At 35.4% G+C, this 22,626-nt stretch overlaps 1 protein-coding gene across 2 annotated transcripts in view; it reads left to right on the top strand.

The window, feature by feature from the left end:
- The window catches only part of TANK (TRAF family member associated NFKB activator), a 70,720-nt gene that overhangs the window by 15,075 nt on the left and 33,019 nt on the right, over positions 1-22,626 (top strand). Inside the window, exons 2-3 of one of the 2 annotated variants that reach the window (XM_037044595.1) lie at positions 6,958-7,105; positions 21,930-22,038. In XM_037044595.1, coding sequence (XP_036900490.1) covers positions 7,007-7,105; positions 21,930-22,038 — 208 coding nt within the window. In that variant the 5' untranslated portion in view covers positions 6,958-7,006. Of the gene's footprint in view, positions 1-6,957; positions 7,106-21,926; positions 22,039-22,626 lie in introns of both variants that reach the window. The other variant, XM_037044594.1, reaches the window with a different exon arrangement.

Here is a 22,626-nt window from a genome sequence, read left to right as displayed (position 1 = left end):
AAATAAAAAATTGGCCCCAGCAGTTGATAGACTTTTGTTGGAGTTGAGAAACTTGACCATGGGAAGACAAAATTATCTCCCTTGTGCAGGCTGCCTCTCCAAGCCTACAGCAGTTTCATTATTGAACCAAGGGATCAGTGAAGGAGGAAGCAAGCTGCTGCCCAGGGAATTTCTTGGTGCTTCCACCTGAGTGGCAGATGCTGGACCTGGGAAGCAGAATAAGAATGTACTGCCCTCCCTTTCCCTTCTATCAGGAACCACCCAGGGGCAAAATGGACCTGCTTGTGGAGGTGAGTGGGTAGGAACTACCCTGGCTTCTGGAGGATTGGAGTTGGGGGGCTACTTTGCATTCTATCCACCCAGCTACCCTCTGTGGCATCAGTGACTTAATCTTTTCTTCGTATGCGATAGAAGGAAACTGGCAAACCAGACCCAGAAACAGATAAATTACTGTAGAAGGCTTTCCTTAAAATGTATTTAAAAGAGCCCTGGCTGGTGTAGCTCAGTGGATTGAGCACAGGCCTGCGAACCACATGATCGCCGTTCGATTCCCAGTCGGGGCACATGCCTGGGTTGCAGGCCAGTTCCCAGGAAGGGACATATGAGAAGCAACCATACATTGATATTTCTCTTCTTCTCTCCTTCCCTTCCCCTCTAAAGATAAATAAATAAATAAATCTTTATATATATAAATATATATTTATATTTATATATGTTGATTTTCATATATATATTTTTTTAAAGAGTGAAACCATAACTGGAAGAGTGTTTCTAAGACAGAGGTTGCTCTAGCTTGGGCATTCTGGCCTTGGGGAGTGGTGATGGCCATAAGATTTGGGTTTGAGCATATTTACTATAAATAAAGTGAATTCCCTGGAGCCTGGCAAATTTCACAGCAGACATGCCAAAATGTAATTGAAATACGACTGCCTCCTAAATTGTGAAATTAATCTTACACTTAACAAATGCTTTAAAAAACAGAGGAATGAGTGGCTTTAAAGTTCAGGGTGTTAATATTTGAAATCTGTTCAATTTAATTAGCTGGGTCCAGAGACTGTTTTCCTTTTTCTCTGGTCAGTGTCACTGATTAACACCCAATTCTCTTCTTGGCTGTGAGATAAGAATTAAACGTATCATTTATTTAGTTGTATTGACCTGAATCATATCTCCCCAGTGTACATTCTTATTTCAGGAAATAGGGTGCATTCCTGTAGAATTTACTTAGTAATTCAGTGACATTTGTGTGATCTAATTCAAGGACCTGAAGTAAATATTCCACATAATTTACTTGCATATGATGTAGCTCTTTTTAATTCTGCATTTATATTTTTAAAAACAAGAATGTACCTTCTTGATGGAACAGACATGCATTTTTAGACTTACAGACTCAAGAACTGTAGAACAAAGAAGTTTCTTAGAAATCTATTCCAAATACAATTTTTATATTGTAGAGAAGGAAAACTTGGGTCCAAAAAGATTTAGTGGCCCAGATTGAAAAACATGGGTTAGATTTACATTGACAATTTATGTCAATGTAACATGTGTTACATGTGTAACTTTTTAAGACAGTGATAGATAACTTAGCCATTCAGCTACTTAAAACCTTTAACTTCTATATTAGCATGTTACAGTATATTATAGTTCCTATAGCTACCTCCCCTTATTTTTCTTTCCCTGCTTGCATACTTATTTTTCTTTCCCTGCTTGTATACTTATTTTTAATCTCCTGTGTAAACTGCCTTAAATCCTCTCTAGTGATTTAGTGTATAAGTGAATAAGTAAAGTATTCAAAGTGGTATTTTGTATTAATGCTAATATGTTTCCATAGTGTCTATGGCAGTCAAAAATCCTGGCAATGGCCCTGTGGGTTGGGCGTCATCATGCACACCAAAAGGTCACTGTTTCAGTTCCCGGTCAGGGCACATGTCTGGGTTGCCAGCCAAGTGCCTGGTGGGGGGCATGCATGAGGCAACCAATTGATGTTTCTCTCACACATCAATGTTTCTCTCCCTCTCTTTCTCCCTCCCTTCCTCTCTCTATAAATAAATAAATAAGAAAGAAAGAAAGAGAGAGAGAGAGAAAGAGAAAGAAAGAAAGAGAGAAAAAAAGAGAGAAAGAAAGAAAGAAATCCTGGCAATGTTGATTTTCCTAACAATATTTCATCTTTTCTATCTATCAGATGTTGCAGTAGAAACAAACTTCCTGAGTAGACTACTTAAAACGATTAGCATTCTTTTATTTTCAGATAATGACATTATGATCCCCATAATAAAAAACTTGAAATTGTTTTTATTAAGCCTGCAAATTGACTTAGGAGTATATTTATTATCTTAAAATGAAAGATTGGCTGATAGGATTAAAATGTTACCTAGGTATTTAAAAGAGCATTGTGATTTATGCTCACCCGTTTTTGACATGGGTGACAGGCCATCATTGGGAGAGAATAGCTTTTTAACAAATGGTACCAGGACAGCCGAATAGCCACATGTGAAAGAAGGAATCTGGACCCCTACCTCACACCGTTTACAGATCAACTCAATATGGATCAAAGATCTAAATGCAAAAGCTAAAATAATAAAATTCTTAAAAGGAAACATAGGTGATAATCTGTGTGAACTTGGATTGGCAATATTTTCTTTTTTAAATATATTTTATTGATTATGCTATTACAGTTGTCACATTCTCCCTTTATTCCCCTTCACCCCCCTTCACACTGCACCCCCCCCAGCATTCCCCTCCACCCCCTTAGTTCATGTCCATGGGTCATCCATATAAGTTCTTTTGCTTCTACATTTCCTATATGATTAACCCCCCCCCATCTATTTTGTACCTACCATTTATGCTTCGCATTCTCTGTACTTTTCCCCCATTCTCCTTCCTCCCCCTCCCTGCTGATAACCCTCCATGTGATCTCCATTTCCATGATTCTGTTCCCATTCTAGTTGTTTGCTTAGTTTGTTTTGGGGTTTTTTTAGGTTACATTGTTGATAGTTGTGAGTTTTGTTATTTTACTATTAATATTTTTAATCTTCTTTTTCTTAGATAAGTCCCTTTAACATTTCAGATAATGAGGGCTTGGAGATGATAAACTCCTTTAAGTTGACCTTGTCTGGAAAGCACTTTATCTGCCCTTCCATTCTAAATGATAGCTTTGCTGGATAGGGTAATCTTGGTTGTAGGTCCTTGCTTTTCATGACTTAGAATACTTCTTTCCAGCCATTTCTTGCCTATAAGGTTGCTTTTGAGAAATCAGCTGATAATCTTATGGAAACTCCTTTGTAGGTAACTGTCTCCTTTTCTCTTGCTGCTTTTAAGATTCTTTCCTTATCTTTAATTTTGGGTAATGTAATTATGATGTGCCTTGATGTGTTCTTCCTTGGGTCCCACTTCTTTGGGGCTCTCTTAGCTTCCTGGACTTCCTGGAAGTCTGTTGTCTTTCCCAGATAAGGGAAGTTCTCCTTCACTATTTTTTCAAATGAGTTTTCAATTTCTTGCTTCTCCTCTTCTCCTTCTGGCACCTCTATGATTTGGATATTGGAACGTTTAAAGTTACCCCAGAGGTTTCTAAGCCTCTCCTCATTTTTTTAAAATTCTTGTTTCTTCATTCTCTTCTGGTTGAATGTTTATTTCTTCCTTCTACTCCAAATCGTTGATTTGAATCCTCATTTGCTTCCCTTCACTATTGATTCCCAGTGCATTGTCTTTTATTTCATTTTTCAAAGCCTTCACTTTTTTCTCTATTTTGCAACCTACTCAACCATTGCTGTGAGCATCCTGATTACCAGTGTTCTGGTACTCTGCATCTAATAGGTTGGCTATCTCTTCATCACTTAGTGGTATTTTTCTGGAGCTTTGATCTGTCTTTCATTTGGGCCATTTTTTTTTTTTGTCTTGGCATACCTGTTTCTAGTGAGGGGTGTAGCCTTAGGTATTTGCCAGGGTGGGGCTACTCACATTGCTGTGTTGCGACTCTATATGCGGGGGAGAGGTCCAAGCAGGAACAATGCTGCTTGCTCAGCTCTGCACAGGCTTTCAGTTACTTCCCCCGCTGCCCACAAGCAATTTGGATTCTTGTGGTGCTGATTCCTGGGTGGGTTTGTGTATATTCCTGTGGGCCCCTCCAGTGAACTCTCCTTTGAGGCTGGGAGTTTCTCCTGCTGCCTTAACCCCCACAGGTTTTTTCAGTCAGAGGTTTTGAGGCTTCATTTCCTGGGCTGGAAAACTGGGTTTGTGCGGTCTTGTCTCACTCCCCAGTCACTCCTCCTGGTTTATCCACACCCAAATGCAGGACTGCCCGGTCTGCCAGCTACCACACCTGCCCTAGTCTTCCAGCCACTGCCTTGCCTCAAGTCCTCTCAACCCCAGCTACCCATCTCCACCCCTCCTACAGGTCTGGATTAACGTTTCTTTAACTCCTTGGTTATTAGACTTCATACAGTTTAATTATCTGGCAGTTTTTCCTGTTTTTCGTTTTTAAATTTTTTGTTGTCCTTCTTTTAGTTGTGCAAGGAGTCACAGTGTGTCTACCTATACCTCCATCTTGGCTGGAAGTCAGGCAGTATTTTCTTAGATATGACACAAAAAGTATAAGCAACAAAAGAAAAAAATATAAAACTTCGTGGGTTCAATCCCTGGTCAGAGCACATACAAGAATGCATAAATGGGTGGAACAACAAATCAATGTTTCTGTCTTTCAAATCAATAAATAAAAATTTTTTACAATTAAACACTGTTTACTTGTTGAGAAATTATTTTTTTAATTTAAGACTTCATGTGTCAAATGGCACCATCAGAAAATGAAAAGACAATCTAAAGAATGGGCCCTGGCTGGTGTAGCTCAGTGGATTGAGCACGGGCCTGTGAAGCAAGGGGTCGCCGGTTCGGTTCTCAGTCAGAGCGCATGCCTGGGTTGCAGGCCAGGTCCCCAGTAGGGGACACGTGAGAGGCAACCACACATTGATGTTTCTCTCCCACTCTTTCTCCTTCCCATCCCCTCTCTCTAAAAATAAATAAATAAAATATTTTTAAAAGAATGGGAGAAAATATTTGCCAATTATATACATACATATATACATACATACGCATGTATGTGTATTTATAAGTATATATCTGCTAATTGGGTTGTCTAAGTCTGTATTGGACAACCCAATTAAAAAGTGGGAAAAGGACTTCACTAGACATTTCTCCAAAGAAGATATACAAATAAACAATAAACAATGGAAAGCTTGTTAACATCTTTAGGGAAATGCAAATCAAACTATGTTAAGGTACCACTTCACACCCACTAAGATGCATATAATTTTTATTTATTTATTTATTTTTAAATATGGAACACGTCACGAATTTGCATGTCATATAATTTAAATAGACAATGTTGGTGAAAAGGTGAAGAAATTGAAACATGTAACTGCTAGTAGAAATGTAAAATGATACAGCCTCTTTGGAAACAGTTTTAGCAGTTCTTTGAGAAGTTAAAGAGGATTACCCATCTAACCCAGTGGTTCTACACCTTGGTATATAGCCAAGAGAATCAAAAACAGGTTCACACAAATATGTGTTACACAAATAGCGGCTTTATTTAAAATAACCAAAAAATGAAAATAATCCAGGTCTTGATGAATGGATAAATAAAGTGTATATCTGCAGTGGAATATTATTCAGACATAAAAAGCAATGAAGAATTATTACATGCTCCACTAAACCTTGGAAATTTTATGCTATATAAAAACAAGCCAGACACAAAGACCATAAAGTGTATGATTCTATTTATATGAAATGTTCAAAATAATCTAATCCATAGCATTAGAAATCTGATTAGTGTTTGCTAGGGAATGAGGAGAAAAGGGAATTAGGCCTAAGTGCTAATAGGTACAGGTTTCTTTATGTGCTGATAAAAAAATGGTCTGGAGTTATGTAATGGTGATGGTTGCACAATATAATGAATGTACTAAAAAAAAACCAAAAATGTGCACTTTGAAATGGTGAATTTTATGTTCTGAAGTATATCTTTATGTAAATTACTAAAAAAATAATTTTAAAGCATTGTGTACCCAAAGATAAAATGAAAGATGTTATGAAAGATTGGAAATGGAGCTTATGAAGAGTTTCCAATTATAAAGAAGCTAAGTAATTTGGTACTCCAGAAACCTATAACATAGGGAACTCTGTCTCTTCTGTGGCTTTCAGAGGGTTAAGAGAAAGGTCCTGTGATGAGGTGTTTACAGCTGGACAGGAGGAATCAGTCCTGATGGTCCTCTGCTCAGAGCCCAGGAATATGGTTAGAGGTGTTATGCAAATTGAGGTGATAAAACCAAATTATCTCCACTGAGTAAATCACCTGTAGTTCAGAAACAGCAGGGAGGTTAGAAAACTAATAGGGAGTGGAGGATGTGTTTTTTCTTTTTAAATATATAGTCCAACAGCAGCTCTCCCTAGGTTTTGTGCTAAAATAAGAGCATTTTCACACATCTTAATTGCTCTGCGATAACAACAGTATGAACTCCATCCACAAACATTTATTATGTATTTAATTTTGCTCTAATTTCAGTGTAGTGAGAATTCACCTTGTAAGGGAGTAACTGTTCGTTTAGTAAAAAGAAATCTCTTCCCGCATTGCTAATCCTGTTGTGCATATTTGTAATGTATTAACAATACTTTTATATTTCTCCATTTTCAGGTTGCACTTACAGATTACTATTTTCAAAGTAGTATCTTTATGAACTGGATTACCACTTGGCTCCTTAAGCACTAGTAAAGAATATTTAAAAATTATAGAAATTAAAGTTTCATGGTATTTATTATTAGGATTTGAGATGAGACTTTTGTGTCTTTATAAACCTTTATAGTACTTGGTGCTATAGTGTTCATGACAAACCATTTAGAATTGTATTTAAGATGTATTTTAAAAATGAGATTTCTATAACTTAATAGCTATAAATTGTTCTGATTATTTTCCAGACGTGTTATTTACTCCATCCTTGATAGTGATGTTACAGAACAGAGAGAAATGGATAAAAATATTGGTGAGCAACTCAATAAAGCTTATGAAGCTTTCCGACAGGCATGCATGGATAGAGATTCTGCAGTAAAAGAACTACAGCAGAAGGTATGTGGTTCTGGTTTTGAAAGTTATATATCCCGGTAAATGGAATTTGAGAGTCTTGTTACTGAAAAATATTACATTGTTAGACACTGCTTTGAAGAACTATGATTACTGAAACATGGGGATATATTAATGGATAAAATCTGAGAATTTTATGTTTTCTTTTTTAAAAACATTGTGACCTGTGGGAAGAGATCATTTTTAAGGCATCATGTATAATAACAAATGTTCTTTCATAAATTATTTTTTAAATTTTTTCATTACAGTTGACTTTCAGTATTTTATATTAGTTGCAGGTGTAAATAATTCTTACATAAAATTACAAACTGAAAGAAGTATCATTATCTTAGCTAGTTTTTTGGTTTTACATGGTTATTTGGCTAGCAGGAAGACAGTATAATTTAAAATTTTAAATTTTAGTTTTGTGCTAAAACTAAATTTGTTATTAATTTGGAAGTTTTTCATCTTTAACTGCGACAGAAAAAAAATAGACTATTTCAGCAAAATCTTTGATGACTTACCAGAAGTTTCAGCTTTGTAAAATTAGCCCTGTACACAGTGTATTGTGAGGTGATCCTATGGTTCCAAATGGACAATAGTCAGAACAATCCAGGAGAAGAAGCTGTGAAAAGATATTAGGGCCCTGTCATGATTAATGTGACTAAGTAGTTTGTACTGTGTTTTTTCTTCAGTCAATGTTTACTGAAGGAGCCCTGGCTGGTGTGGCTCAGTGGATTGAATGCCAGCCTAGGAACCAGGGGTTTGCTAGTTCAATTCCCAGTGAGGTCACATGCCTGTGTTGTGAGCCAGTTCCCCACTAGGGGGCATAAAAGAGGCAACCACACATTGGTGTTTCTCTCCCTCTCTTCCTCTCTTCCTCCTTTCCCCTCTCTCTAAAAATAAATAAAATCTTTCTAAAAATTTACTGAAGGATTAATACATATATACTTTAGAAAAGTCTTAATATATCATTACACAAAAGATCGTGGGATAGAAAATAGATAGGATAGAGAACAATGTGGAATTCAGCTGAACATATCAGTGCTAACCAATGTTCTGAGAGCCAGGAATTTAAAAGTACATGGCAACCATCAAGTTGAGCTTTATGTACTGTATTTGTTTGTTTTTTTATCCTCACCTAAGGACATTTTTTCATTGATTTGAGAGAAAGAGAGAAACATCAGTGTAAGAGAAACATCAATTGATTGCCTTCTCATATGCATCCCAGCCAGGGATCGAACCTGTAACCTGGCTTTGTGCCCTGACCAAGAATCAAACCCAGACATTGACCCTTTAGTCTGTGGGAAAGGGACAACACTCTAATCAGTTGAGCCACCCTGGCCAGGGCTGTACTTTAATATACACTTATACATGAATATCTATTAATATGCATATTTTAATATATGTGTATATATGTTGTACTTCCATTTTTAAAAGAAAAAATAAGTGCTCTTCATTTCAAGCAACCAAAATAAGGAGTTAAATTAGTATTAAGAGTTAATAGGGAAGAGATCTAAGATTTATTTAGGAGATAGAATAGAAGTAGTGACAGCTGTATGCAGGCCATTTCTGAAGGTGATGGCATGGATTCTAGAATGATACCCAAGTATCTGGAATAGAAGACTGGATCAGTTCGTGTGCTGACAACTGAAACCAAGAATGGGGAAGAAGGTGAAGATTTGGGCATAGAGAAATGAAATGTGTAGCTTTTAGTTACTAGATTTAGTTACCTCTGGGGCATGCAGGTGAGAGCATCTAGTGGGTGGTTGCAGATACGGATCTCAAAGCCTGTGTGCGGTTCTGAATTGGAGATGATAGATACACGTTTTAGAGCAACAGGTTTTATTTTAGCTTTGAATGTGGATAACATTTCTGAGTTAAAGTGTATAGGATGAAGAAATAGTTAAAGGACAAAAGAGTAAGAGGAAAATTAGGCCAACCCATTGGTCAGGATTAGGTTGAAAAATTTACTATGAATGAGAAAAGAAACATTATTCCTCTAAGAACTGGAGGGAATGAAAGGGAAAATAGTCACAAATGAAGATAAGTTTGCAGAAGGAGGTGGTGGTGGCCAAAAGTTAGAAGGGTTTATCATATATCACACATAAAATCTAAAGAAGTCTAATATATAAAAAACAGTTAAATGGTGCTAACCAGAGGGTAGCATGGGGGTGGGAGTGGTGGATAAGATTAGTGGTGTTTCAGGTTATAGGTGTGTAGTAAAAGTACAAACAAGTAATAAATGAGACAGAATATAGACCATAATAAGTGTACAACAATTATGTAATGTGATAACACTACAATGTTAATAATATTATGATATATAGATGTATCAAAATAACACACTTTACACCGTAAACTTAATGTTATACAACAGATAGATTTATTCAGTAAATTCATCTGAGCCTTCAGTGAGTTGTAATCTTTTTAGTGGTAGAGGGTCTCAGCTCCATGTTGCTGAAAAGGCAATATCGATGAAGCACAATAAAACATGCTATACCTGTAATATAATGAAATAAGAGTTCTGACATTGGGTTTTATATTTTATTCTTATTTATTTTTTAACTTTTTAAAAAACATGTTTGTGAGAAGACATTTATACTTCCTTTTTATTTCTTGGGATTTTATTTTATAAAACATTTATTGTTTTTGAACCTGTAGAATCGAAAGTACTAAATGTAAATCACTAATTTCCTCTCATGTATCTACTCCCAGAAATGACATTGAACTTTGAAGTAAAGCAAACTAGTTATTACTCACTTACAATCTTTAGTAATAAGATGATATATACAGGTTCTCAAACTTCTAGTGTGAAGATAAAAGTAAAATGTTCTTAAGTCAGACCTAAGTTTTTAAATACCATAGTTAGCACTTTGAAGATTTTAAGCCTGGGTAACTGGAAGACTGGTGATGCACCCACAGAAACAGAGAATGCTGATTTTGGTAAAGGAAATTATTATTTTATTTGATTTGGATATTTGGGGTTCAAGTGTAAGAAGATTAGCTAGGGGACGATGACCAGCAAGCAATTGAAGTGTGGGTCTTTGGAATAAGGTACCAGATGGAAATACAGATTTGGAAGTTTGTCTTTGTAGAGATGATATTTGAAGTGTTAGGAGAAGAAGGTACCAAGGAGAAAGAGAGTAGAGCAAGAGAAGAAGCAACAGGACAAGTTTTGTACCAACATTAGAGAAGTTGTGTACCAACAGATTGAATAACCTTGATAAAATGGACAAATTACTAGAAACACTCAACCTACCAAGACTAAATCATGAAAAATAGGAAATCTAATAGATCTATACCTGGTAAAGAGATTGAGACAGTTATCAGGAAATTCTCAACAATGATAGTCCAGAACCCAGAAGCTTCACTGATGAATTCGACCAAACATTCAAATAAGAAATAACACCAATCCTTTTTACATTTCTCCCCCTCCCCAATTCATTAGGGTAGAGCACTTCATAACTCATTCTAGGAGACCAGTGTTACCTTCATCCCAAAGACAGAAATACCAGAAAAAAGAAAGAAAATTATAGACCAGTATCCCATGTAGGTATTGATATAAAAATCCTCAACAAAATGCTAGCACACTTAATTCAGCAGCATATTACAAGCATTGCACACCTTAACCAAATCAGATTTACTCTTGCAATGCAAGAATGGTTAACATACAAAATCAGTCCATGTAAAACCACTTTGACAGAATATTTAGATAAACAAAATGCTGTATATGCATACAGTGAGATATTATTCAGCCTTTAAAAGGAAGGAAATCTGACACATGGTTTAATACAGACGAACCTTGAAGATATTATGTTAAGTGAAATAAGAGTGTCACAAAAGATGATTCTACTTTCATGAGATACTTAGAATGGTCAGGTTCATGAAGACAGAGAGTAGGATGGTTTTTAGAGGCTGGGGGAGGGGAATGGAGAGTTAGTGTTTTACAGATCCAGAGTTTCATTTTGGGAAGAAGAAAAAGTTCTAGAGGTGGGTGATGGTGATGGTTGCACCACAGTGTAAGTGTACTTAATGCCACAGAATTAAAAATGGTAAAAATGGCAAATTTTATGTTATATATATTTTACCACAACTTAAAAATGTATTACAAAAAATGGAATTGATGTAGCTAGATTTTCTTATGAGCTGTTTTATTGCTGTCATCATATTGAACAGACTCACTAGTCTTTTACTGCTTAGTTGATCAAACTCCAAGCCAGTTCTTGTCACAGTGTTTCTTCTAGTTCACTGCAACTTAAGACTCTGAAATTCCTCTTTGAGGAGTCAGTATGCTACATCCATTTAAGAACATTCTGTCAAGCAGATGCATTTGAGTAATTCAAATTAATAAGGGAGGCAAAGACCAATAAGGCAGGTAAGTGATTTTTAAAATATCATTGGGCAAAATTACAAAAGCAGCACATGCTTATTGACAAAAATGCAAATTATTCAAGGTATACAGAATATAAAGTGATGGTCCTCTTCCTCACTCCCCAGGGATAACCATTGTTAGTAATTTGACATAAGTCCTTCTAGAATATATGAATTACATTTTATCAAAAATGGAATTATGCTAATCTGAAAAAAGTTTTAAATTATTTAAAAATGTTTTTTGTCTTCATTATCATCATCTCTTAAGATTTATCCAGGCCTATGTTGGTCAAAGTGCTTTATAGTCATCTAATTTAATCATTATACAGATCTTATAAGGAAGTATTTTCATTTTTCAGGTGATGAAAATGAAGTACAGAGAGATAAAATAACTTGACCACAACCATGTAACAAATGTGTATTTTAGTAAAGCTAGTTAGAACTGGAATTTGGAAAAATCTACTTAACCACAGATTTCATGCGTGTAACTTCTTTGCCTCAAGTCAGTAGTCTTTCAAGATCAGACATACTGAGCTACCTCATTCCATTTCTTAGCTGACTGTTATCTCTTGTACTACCTCTTCCTTTAAACACTCTTTTCTTTACCATTCCAGACACCATGTTTGATTTTTCTCATACTCTTTTGGGCCCCACTTCCTCTGTCTTTGTTAGGTTCTCTACTACCAAGCCTTAAATGTGAGAGTTTTTCAAGGCCTTCTTTGCTTCTTACCTTATATTCTTGTATTAGCCATCTCATCTTTTCCTGTGGCTTCAGGTACCTGTGAGAATGACTCCTAAATTTATGTCCTTACTCCAGACCTGCCTCTAAGCTCTAGACTCATATATCCCATTTCCACCAGAAGGCACATTAAATTGCATGTCAGACCTGAACTTATATAGTCATTGTTTTTCTTGCCTGTACCATTTCAAAGGAATGCTGAGGTTTAGAAGCTGCCTTTTGTTTATCCTAAATTATCTCACTTAAGTGTCGAAGGGCGACCCACAAACTGTTGGGTACTACTAGTGTCACACTACTGGTCATCGAGTAGATTTACACTCCCTGGCCCCTGTGTAGTGTGTTTCTCTTTTTTATACCAAGTTTTTCATTGTTATGCTTAGGCAGTCCTGCTAGCATGCCTTTGAATTGTTTTAGAACCTCCAACTTAAGTGTCTAGTAAACTGTTACATGCTTCCTCTTAGCCCTATAAAGTCAAGATTGTTAGCCCCATTTTCAAACGAAGAAACCAAGACTTTACAGTAAAGTTAGTTTTCAACCCGTGTGGCAGATTCTGTGCTGAAACAGGTTCATCTGACTCTAAACTCTATGTTCATTATAATAACCTACCTAAACCGTACCCCATTTCAGGTTTTCAAAGTGTTTTATTCCCATTGCTATGAATCTAATATAGTCTCCTCTTTTCTTGGATGAGTTCTTAATTTGTGAGTTATACCTCTCTTACCAAAAAAGGGTAGAATATAAAGCTTGCTATTATTATTTTTTATTCATCCTACAAATAATTTAGGATATACTAGGCACATAATGCCTGGTATTCAAAGAAAATAAAACATAGAGCATGCACTTAAAGGATTCATAGTCTAACATTGCTTATTCTGCTTCTTGCTTTGTATAAACATTCATATGTATCTACACTAAGAGATTTTTCTGACTTACCAGATAGAGGAGTGTTTAAATCACAATAGCCCTTATAGCATTGGCTAGGCCTCTGAATTAGCTATTGTATAGGATAAGCTGTTGTTAGAGAGACCAAGAAATATTGCAGCTAAATAAGAGAGTTGTTTGTTTCTCACTCATATAACAGTTCAGAGGTGAGTAGCCAGGTGGTAAGACAGCTAGAGGATCCTTAAAATAGGTTTCGGTCTCTGAAATCACAGTGGCTACTCTACTTCTTACCATTTTCCTGCCAGTGGGGAGAGAGGAAGAGAGAAAGAGAGGGGGTAGAAGAGAGAGAAAGAAAGAAAAATAGCAGGGAAGAGCAGACAGCTTCCTTTTAATTATGTGGCCCAAAATTTGTATAGGTCACTTCTGTTCACCTGTTAGCCAGAACTGAGTTGCATGCTCACACCTACAAGTGGGTGAGAACTAAAAAATGAACTTGTAGAACTTCTAATATGAACTACAAGTGGGGAAGACTAAAAAATATATTCCCTAATTGGGTGTCCGTATGCCCTGCTAATAGTTCATATTAGAAAAATGAAAATGTGGCCTGAGAACCAAAGGATCGAGGTTCAATTCCCAGTCAGGGCACATGCCTGGGTTGCAGGCCAGTTCCCAGCAGGGACACATGAGAGGCAACCATACATTGACATTTCTCTCCCTTTCTCCTTCCCTTCCCCTCTAAAGATAAATAAACAAAATATTTTTTAAAAATGAGAATGTAAATAGGGGAATGATTAGCCGTCTTTGCCACATCTTATGGCTAAGCTAAAGTTGCCTGGAGATTTTCAAATATCACAAGATTCCATAAATTGAAGTTAAATATGTAATCAATTTTATTATATTACCAACCTGCTTGTTATCCATTCCTTCCACTGTTCTTGGGAGAAAACAAGTATTTTTAATAAAGAGTTAAATACCCTCTACTGCTTCTTTGACCATCTTTCTCAGAGAAGAATCAATAATAAAATAATTAAAAATCTGAAAATTTTAAAACCGATTGCCATTTAAAAGTCAGATTACCATATTCATATATGCTTAAGTTACTGAAAACTTCCTATATCTACTTGTTCCAGGATCCTTTGTATTTTGTAATCAGAAATATAAATCTCCTTGTTGAAGAGAAATACAGAGTAAAGGGAATTCGTCTCTTCCTTCCCAGTTCTTGATTAAAAGAGAAAAATCAGCAATGTCTTATACAAAGAAAGAAATCTTAATCCTAAAACAGTTCAGCTGCTGTGGTATAAATTGCTTTTTCTTTGTACTAGTAAAAAAGGTGAAGAATATTAACCAGTGAGTCTAAGGTAAAGGCCTCTGTCAATAAGACGAATTGATTCTGTGTCTCTTTATCATAAATTGTAGATCCAGCATTTTTCTGACAATAAATGTAAAGTTGTAAAGACTGTTTGTCAGATTACGTTTTTCTAGAGCTGGTCTTGACCCATCTGAAATATTAACTCTCAGCCTAAAGGCCCATGTTACCTCTAAAAGCTTATAAAAAACATGACTTAAAGAATTATGTGAAGGGATAAAAGGCCTTTATTGTAGGAACTATTTTATTTTTTAAAACACCTTGTTTTCACTTAAAATGTAAATGACTCATTGTTTGCCATCTTTTGGTTCCTTTCTTTGTTCCCCCAAATCATCTTTGTCTATGTAAAGTATTGATGAGAATAGAGCAGTCCACTCTGGGTTTTTTCTGCTGAAACTACTGGCATTAAAATAAAGATTCTTCTGTCTGTTTCTAATCAAACTTTTGCCATTGACTTATTTTCAGAATTTAAAATGTATGTATCTGTTCTAGGTTTTTATTTATAGAAATATATTCTGTCAAAACTTTCAGACAGGTATGCTAGGTTCAAGAAGATTCACTAATAATTGGAGAAATTTAAATTCTGTTACTTAACTTAGGACTGTTTCGAGCACCTTACTCAATATATTATAACAGGAACTTGCACTAAGTACTGGGTTGCAATGACAAGCAGAGATATTGCCTGTTTTGTGGAACAGTGTGGCACAGTCTAGAAAAGCTACACTAGTCAAACAGTTTCATAAATGTAAACTTTCAAAGAGGTCATCTTCCATTGGAATTATTAGGTGCTTGATCTAATCTAGGAGGTCAGAGAAGACAATCTTTATGAAGTAATTTTTGAAAGGGCTGGGGGGCAGGACAGGGGGTGTACTTTCCAGGTATAAGGACCTTTGTTATAAAGACTCATTGACCTAAAACAACTGAAAGCATATGGGAAATACTGCAGTATGAGAAGAGTCAGGGGCAAGACTGTAGAGTTTTAGAGGCCATATTGAGAAATTTTTTTTCCAATTATTTTAATTTTATTTTTTTAAATAATTTTTTATTTAATTCTTGTTCAAGTACAGCTTTCTGTCTTATATTCCCAACCCTGCCCTCCCCCCGCCCCATGTTCCCCACCTCCCTCCCATTTCCACCCCCCACTCTTAGTTATTGTCCATGTGTCCTTTATACTTGTTCATGTGAGTCCATCCCCTTTTCCCCTATGATTCTTTCCCCCCATATTGAGAATTTTTGTTTCTTCAGTCTAAGAGCAATAGGAAGCCATTTAAGATTTGCAGGGTGGGGGAAGAATGAGAGTTGTGGTTAGATTTACATTTTGCAAAGAACACCAGAGCTAGTGTGTAGAGAATGGATTGGCTGATTTAAGAAGAACAGTTAGGTGGTTGGAGGGAGGAGAATCATTAGTTTTGAATAAGTAAAATTTGAAGTAATTTTCCAGTAGCACTTGGCCACATAGATCTAGAGTTCAGAGTAAAGGTCTGGACTAGAAGGAGAAATTTGAGAGTCTTGCTTATAACGAACCACTGAGGAGGAGGCTGCCTAAGGGGGAAGGAAGTATATAGCAAACAGCGGACCTTTGTGGAGCTAGGTGTACTCACATGATATGCCATAGTGGTTATTTAGGGGTTGGGCGCTGAGGTCAGGCAAACTTGGATTCAAATCCCAGCTCTACTATCTACTTAGAAACTTTGGGCATGTTATCTTGTACCTCTGTGCCCCTCAGCTTTTCTCATCTTTAACCTCCTCAGGAGGTTAGTGTAGGGAATAGAGGAGATAAAGACTATAAAGCTTGCTGATTTGGCTGCATAGTAGTTATCAGAAATTATCATATAATGATAATGCATTTTTGAAAAATTTGGTTATAGAACGTATGTATTCATTCATTCATTCATTTATTTATTTATTTTTAGAGAGAGAGGTTGGGAAGGAGAAAGAAAGGGAGAGAAACGTCAGTGTGTGGTTGCCTCTTATGTGTCCCCTACTGGGGACCTGGACTGCAACCCAGACCCATGCCCTGACTGGAAATTGAACCGGTGACTTTTTGCTTCACAGGCCTGTGCTCAGTCTACTGAGCTACACCAGCCAGGGCAAATTCATATTTTTTAGAAAGAAAGATACATACACATACACACAGGAGTTCTGAAGGGCACATACCAAAGTGTCAGTAGTAGTTACTTCTAAGGGGGAATGGAAGACAAAGTAAAGGAATACACTGTCATTTTTTACTCTGTACCTATCTGGGTTGTTTTTGTGATGTCATGGTGGACATTTTGATATTTGCATTTTTTTCAACATGCTACTTTTATAATTTTTAATAGCCATGAATTATTCCTTAATAATTTTTGAGCCTGATTTTGTAGGTTTTATAAACTTTCTTTGTAAACTTTGAACAATCAGAGTTTCTTGTTTTTGCTTGACAGAATGTTTTTGATTCAATGGTGATACCACAAACTTCTGAGTCCTAGGTTACAGTGAACTAGAAGAAAGCCTGAGAAAACTGGCTTAGAGCATGGGGTGGTTGTGTGGTAAGTCTGGTAGCAAACTGCCTGTATTCAGTGGTAATCAGAGCTTTAATTAATGGGTGTATGCACTACATGCTATAGTAATAGATGTTATGTAGATACCTTGCACATTATTAAAAGAAAGGAATTAATGTTTGCAAGGAGCTTATTATGTGCCAGCTATTTTGTACATGCAGTCTCCTTCAATCCTTCAGGTAAATATTATCTTCATTGCAAAGAGAAAGAAATCAAGGCTCAAAGAGACTAAGTAAATTAATCAGGGCCAAAACACAAGATTGTAAAATAAAAATAGTTTGTCTTAGTGTACCATTTGACATGCTGTGAAATTGCTGGCAGCACTGTCACCTAATAGTAGATAATTAGATTGATAATCTGATCTGTCAAACTGTAGCTCTAGCCTAGATAAATCTTAGTATTGGGAGGGAGAGAGGGGGCGGGACTTCTACCTCGTTATAAGAGAATAGAGCAGAGAATGGAAGAAGAAACCAGGGTCTCTGAGTTGCTGATCCTATACAATCTCATTTTTTTAACTTAGAATTGATGGTTAGTTTACCAGAATATCAAGATAAAACAATTTGTGTCTAAAGTGCTATGTATTGGGATAATTAATATCTAATTATCTTACTTTATGAAGTGTGAACTGTGGAGCTCCCTATTAAGAGCCTTTGAGGTAGCCAAGCCAATCCTTCAGTGAAGTTTTTTGTTCTCTTTGTTAATTTTAGAACAGTTTGAAAGGTTTTTAAATTGAGACTTTTTTCATTCATTCAACATTTATTCCAATTTTTATACTTGAAGGAAAGCAGTGGTATTTTTCAGAATATTGAGATTAGTTCTTTAGGATAAGAAGACATAATGTTCAGGAAGAAGTAACATTTGATCTATTTAGATAACTGTAAATAACTTAAGAGCACTAGACATTTTTTTCTTCATCTAGGAAATAAGTGCTTTGGAAAATATGAAAAATTAGAATTTTTGGTGTCAGCAATAGGAAAATAATTCAGTTTTTAGAACTCTATTTTATATTAATGAAACTGATGAAAACTTGAGCAGCTGTATATCCAAAATTATAGAGAATATGCTGCCAGTTTTGAAGATAGATTCAGATTTTGCCTGGATAAAGGGACATGTCTTAAACTTTTAATTAAAATATGTGTGGACAACCATTTTTAATAAATTTAAGATGTGTCCTATATTTGATCACCATTGTTTTAAGTTTTGCTTTTGTACACTGAGAAAGAGACAAAGTACATTATAGCACCAGTACCTAAGTACCTGTCTGTTTTTCCTCTTTAGATGCTGGGTAGACCACTTGTTTTGCTAGTCTTTAGAATTGGAAGGAGTGTCAAATACACAGAAGCCAGAGTCATCTTGGCCAGATGGTGTTTGATACAGATGGATGGTTAGTTGTCATGCAGATCTCTTAGTTGGTAACTTGTTGCTGCCATCTGACTCAAAGAATCATTCACACACACTGGCTGTCAAAAGCATCTTCTCTTCTGTCTGTTTTAGCTGTCATGTCTGTGCTCTGTACAGAAGTGTTGACAAGACATTGCTGTTGTACATTTTCAATGTGGTTGTTAATTTTTTCTGTTTTATGGGGCCTTTGATAGTGCCGGGATGCACTTGGCTTTGTAAATTTTTTTTAATGCTGTGACAGTGCAATAATTGTCTGACCCTTTAAAAGTCCTTTAAAAGGACTTTTCAGGCTATAAGTTTATTCATATCTTTTCAGTGAGCATAAGTATTTAATTTTCAAAAAAACCTTTTTGTTTCTTTTAGTTTCCTAACATAGCAAAAAAACTGAATTCTACTGTTTAACTTCCAATCTTATATAATATTCTCTGGACTTCCCTCATGGTCTTATGGCCAAATTTTATTTTTTACTATTTTCCGAATATATATTTTTCTCCTCTTAAATTATTACCTTTTGTTTTTCTGATGGTAAAAGCTTCCCTTCCCCCCCCCAAAATTAATACTCTTCAGACATTGCCTATCATTTGCATCCATATTCTTAAACTTAACTTCCTTTTGTCTTATTCACCTGCTGACCTTGTCTCCATTTTTCCTGTTTCCCTTTCAGGAAAAAAGCAAAGCCTTTTCTTTATTCTCTCAAGTCACTTGTAAAGGCATATCTATTGCTCTGATACTTTTTCAACTATTTAAATAGTGTATTTGTTCAAGTAATATTTACTGAGCTTCTCAATATGTGCTAGACACTCTGCTGTACTCTGGAGATAACAGGACGAAATAGTCTTTGCCCTTGATGAGGCCATAGTTTAAAGGGAAATTTAATTTCTATAATATAATATAAGTATATAGAAAGAGCAGTGAGAGAACATGAACCACTTCTTTTCTGTTTCCCTTGGTATACTTCCAAGGTATTAGTTTTTAAACTATTACAAAATTTACTTGAGTTTATAAAGTATTTTATTAAGTGGTTTAAAAAATAATTCAAAACTTCAGTTTGAAATAATTGTTGATCTATTGATTTTTCCAAGCTAATATCAATACATTTTGAACATTATTCATTTATTATTATATGTGCAGATGTGCTAAAGTATGTTTTTAAACCAGAGACTAGAAGATGAAAATTACATGCCAGTGCCCTGGCTCCTGTGGCTCAGTGGGTTGAATACCTGTGAACTGAAAGGTCACTGGTTTGATACCCAGTAAGGGCACATGCCTGAGGTGCAGTCCAGGTCCCCAGGTGGGGGCTTGTGGGAGGCAACCCATTGATGTTTCTCTCTCTCTTTCTCCCTCCCTTCCCCTCTATCTAAAAAAAAATAAAATCTGGAAGAAAGGGAGCGGGGAGGGAGAGAAAGGGGAGGGAGGGAGGGAGGGAAGAAGAGAGAGGGAGAGGAGGAAAATTTTACCTGGCAGAGGCTTTCTGAGTTGGTTTAAAAAAAAATACAGGTCACCCTGGCTGGTGTAGCTCAGTGGATTGAGTGAGTGCCTGTGAACCAGAGGATCGCAGTTCGATTCCCGGTCAGGGCACATGCCTAGGTTGCAGGCTTGTTCCCTGCAGGTCAACTCCCAGCAGGGAACGCATGAAAGGCAACCATACGTTGATGTTTCTCTCCCTCTCTCCTTCCCCTCTAAAGATAAATAAATAAATAAGTAAAATCTTAAAAAAAAAATACAGGTCAATTCATTTTCCATTAAGATGAGGGGAATATATATAGTGGAGGGGGAATGGACTGAGGCTTAAATATCCTACACATTTATTGTGGGCCTGTCTCTAACTTGCTGAGTTTTTGTAGTGGTTACTTAATGTCTGCATAAGTAGAATGTACATACCTATCAAAATACAGTGAAAGAATGGGTAATTATTGGTCATTGTTTGTGATGAGCTTTGAGTTCTTTGGAGAAAGTACTAAATACACAGAAATAGAGAAGACTTACATCAGTTTGCTGATACCTCAGCCCTGGAGGCTGTGTGTAGTCCAGGTAAATGTAAGGTGTTACAGAATTTGCTATAGACATTTGAATCCTTCTTTCAGTTAACCTACACACTCTTTCTAGGTCCTTGAATGTAAATTTATATAGGAATAAGATGTCATGTCTTAGGAAGCCTGGCCCTAGACTGGATTTTGGTATCTAGGGTTCAATTACACACATAGTCACAGGACATGTGGTGCGCATGGACTCACAGGATTTATTCTTCTATTCATAATAAAATATACTTTGATTTTTTTAACTTGGATTCATTTATTTCCTTTTTTCCCAACAAATATGTACTGAATACTTTCTGTAAGTTACCTTGCAGAGCTCTATGGGGACATCAAGTTATATTGTATAAGACTGCTTTCAGGTGGCATGTGCATCACTTGGGTTATTTATCAGCTCTGTCAGTTACTGTGTTTGAAAGATACTATACAATTTTACCCTTTAGTTGGGAAAATGCAGGGTCTTGCTTTAGTTTCTTAAGCTAATTTATTTGGGGAATGTAGGAACATCTGTATAATTTATAAAGAACTTCAGTTTTATTGTTCTCTGAAACTTTGAACTTTGATCAAGAGTCAATTCAAATCAAATATTTAGTATCTACTGGAGAACTTTATGAGATTATTAAGACTCCCCATCTAACATTTCAAGGAATGTATAATTTAGTCATTTATTTATTTGTTACCTGGTGATACAAACTGGTAAAGAATTCTCTATTCTCTACTACTTTGGTAATAAGTTTTTAAGACTTTGTACTAATTTGTTGATGGTGATGCAGCATTTTCAAATTCTTGGAGGTTTATAGTATTTGTATTTTCTAATGTAAACTTGTGTCGTATTTCACTGCTTAATTCTCGTAGCTATTGCGATAAAATAGCAAAATAAATGGATTTAAAATATAAGAGAAATTGTGACTTTTAAGATATCCACTAAAAATTAACCATTTTTTGAAGTCTTAAAACTTTTAGAAATGAAGTTTATGATCAATAGAATTTTATAATTTGTACCCCTCCCTTTGGTTTTCATGACTTAGTTATACCCATTTCCTTTTTTATTTTGCCCTCTAAAAATAAATTCAAAACTGTGATTATTTAAAAGACATGAAATCTTAGCTTTTTAAGTTAGTGGGTATTTTTATAGAAAACTTTAATATAACATTATTTTATTATTTATGCCTTTTTTTGTTATCATTAAGGATTAAATTCTAAATTATAACTTTTATACTAACCAAAGGACCAAGAAACCATATGTTGAACTCTTAAGTGAAATTTTCTTTAAGATGATTTTTAAAATTTTACAGTGTTTCAAGTGTTTTAAATCCCAGATGCTGGTAATGATTATAAATACATTGCTGGAGCCAGTGTTTAGCTCATACATAAATGCTCAATATCTGGGAAATAGAAATATGGGCAATTCATATCTATGTAATTATTAATAGACAGAAAATATATGTACATATCTGTCAGTAAATATCAGGCTAACTGGTTTTTATGTCAGCAGACTGAAAACTATGAGCAGAGAATACGTGAGCAACAGGAACAGCTGTCACTTCAACAAACTATTATTGACAAGCTAAAATCACAGTTACTTCTTGTGAATTCCAGTCGAGGTATGTTCATGCTAATTTTTTGCATATTTCTTGAACCACTTCTAGAAAAAGGTAGAAGTCAAATTTTTCTAATTTATTTCTTCATTGTTTCTCTGATGTACATATTTAGGAAATAGAAAAGTGGACATTCGCATATTCTTTACGGTAGAACTCTAAGTTGATAAAACTTTCTAGAAGACAATTTGCCAATAAATAGGAAAAGCTTATTAAAATGTGCCTTTTAAAACACAAATTTAAGTTCTAAGAATATATTTGTTCAAGTACTTGAAGATATATATTCTGAGATGCTCACCATGGCATAATTCATAATAATAAATTATTATAGCCAAGAAAAGTGATGATAATAGATTAATTAACATGACATATACCCATGTTATATAGCAAAATGAGCAAAACAGGATACAGAAATAAATTTTATTTTATTTATACAAAAAAGATTCTTACATGATTATATACATATATATATATGTGAAGAACTGGTAATATAAACTAAAATATTAACAGAAATAACAGATAGTGAAATTATAGCTTATAGCTAGTTTTTATTTTTTTATACTTTTTAGAGAATGTCTACATTTTCTAATTTTC

This window comes from Sturnira hondurensis, unplaced genomic scaffold, assembly GCF_014824575.4.
Source record: "Sturnira hondurensis isolate 20B ecotype Veracruz unplaced genomic scaffold, ASM1482457v3 Scaffold0004136, whole genome shotgun sequence".
Classification (NCBI taxonomy): Eukaryota; Metazoa; Chordata; class Mammalia; order Chiroptera; family Phyllostomidae; genus Sturnira; species Sturnira hondurensis.
The sequence above is the reverse complement of the archived record's forward strand: the minus strand, read 5'-3'. Positions and strand labels throughout refer to the sequence as shown.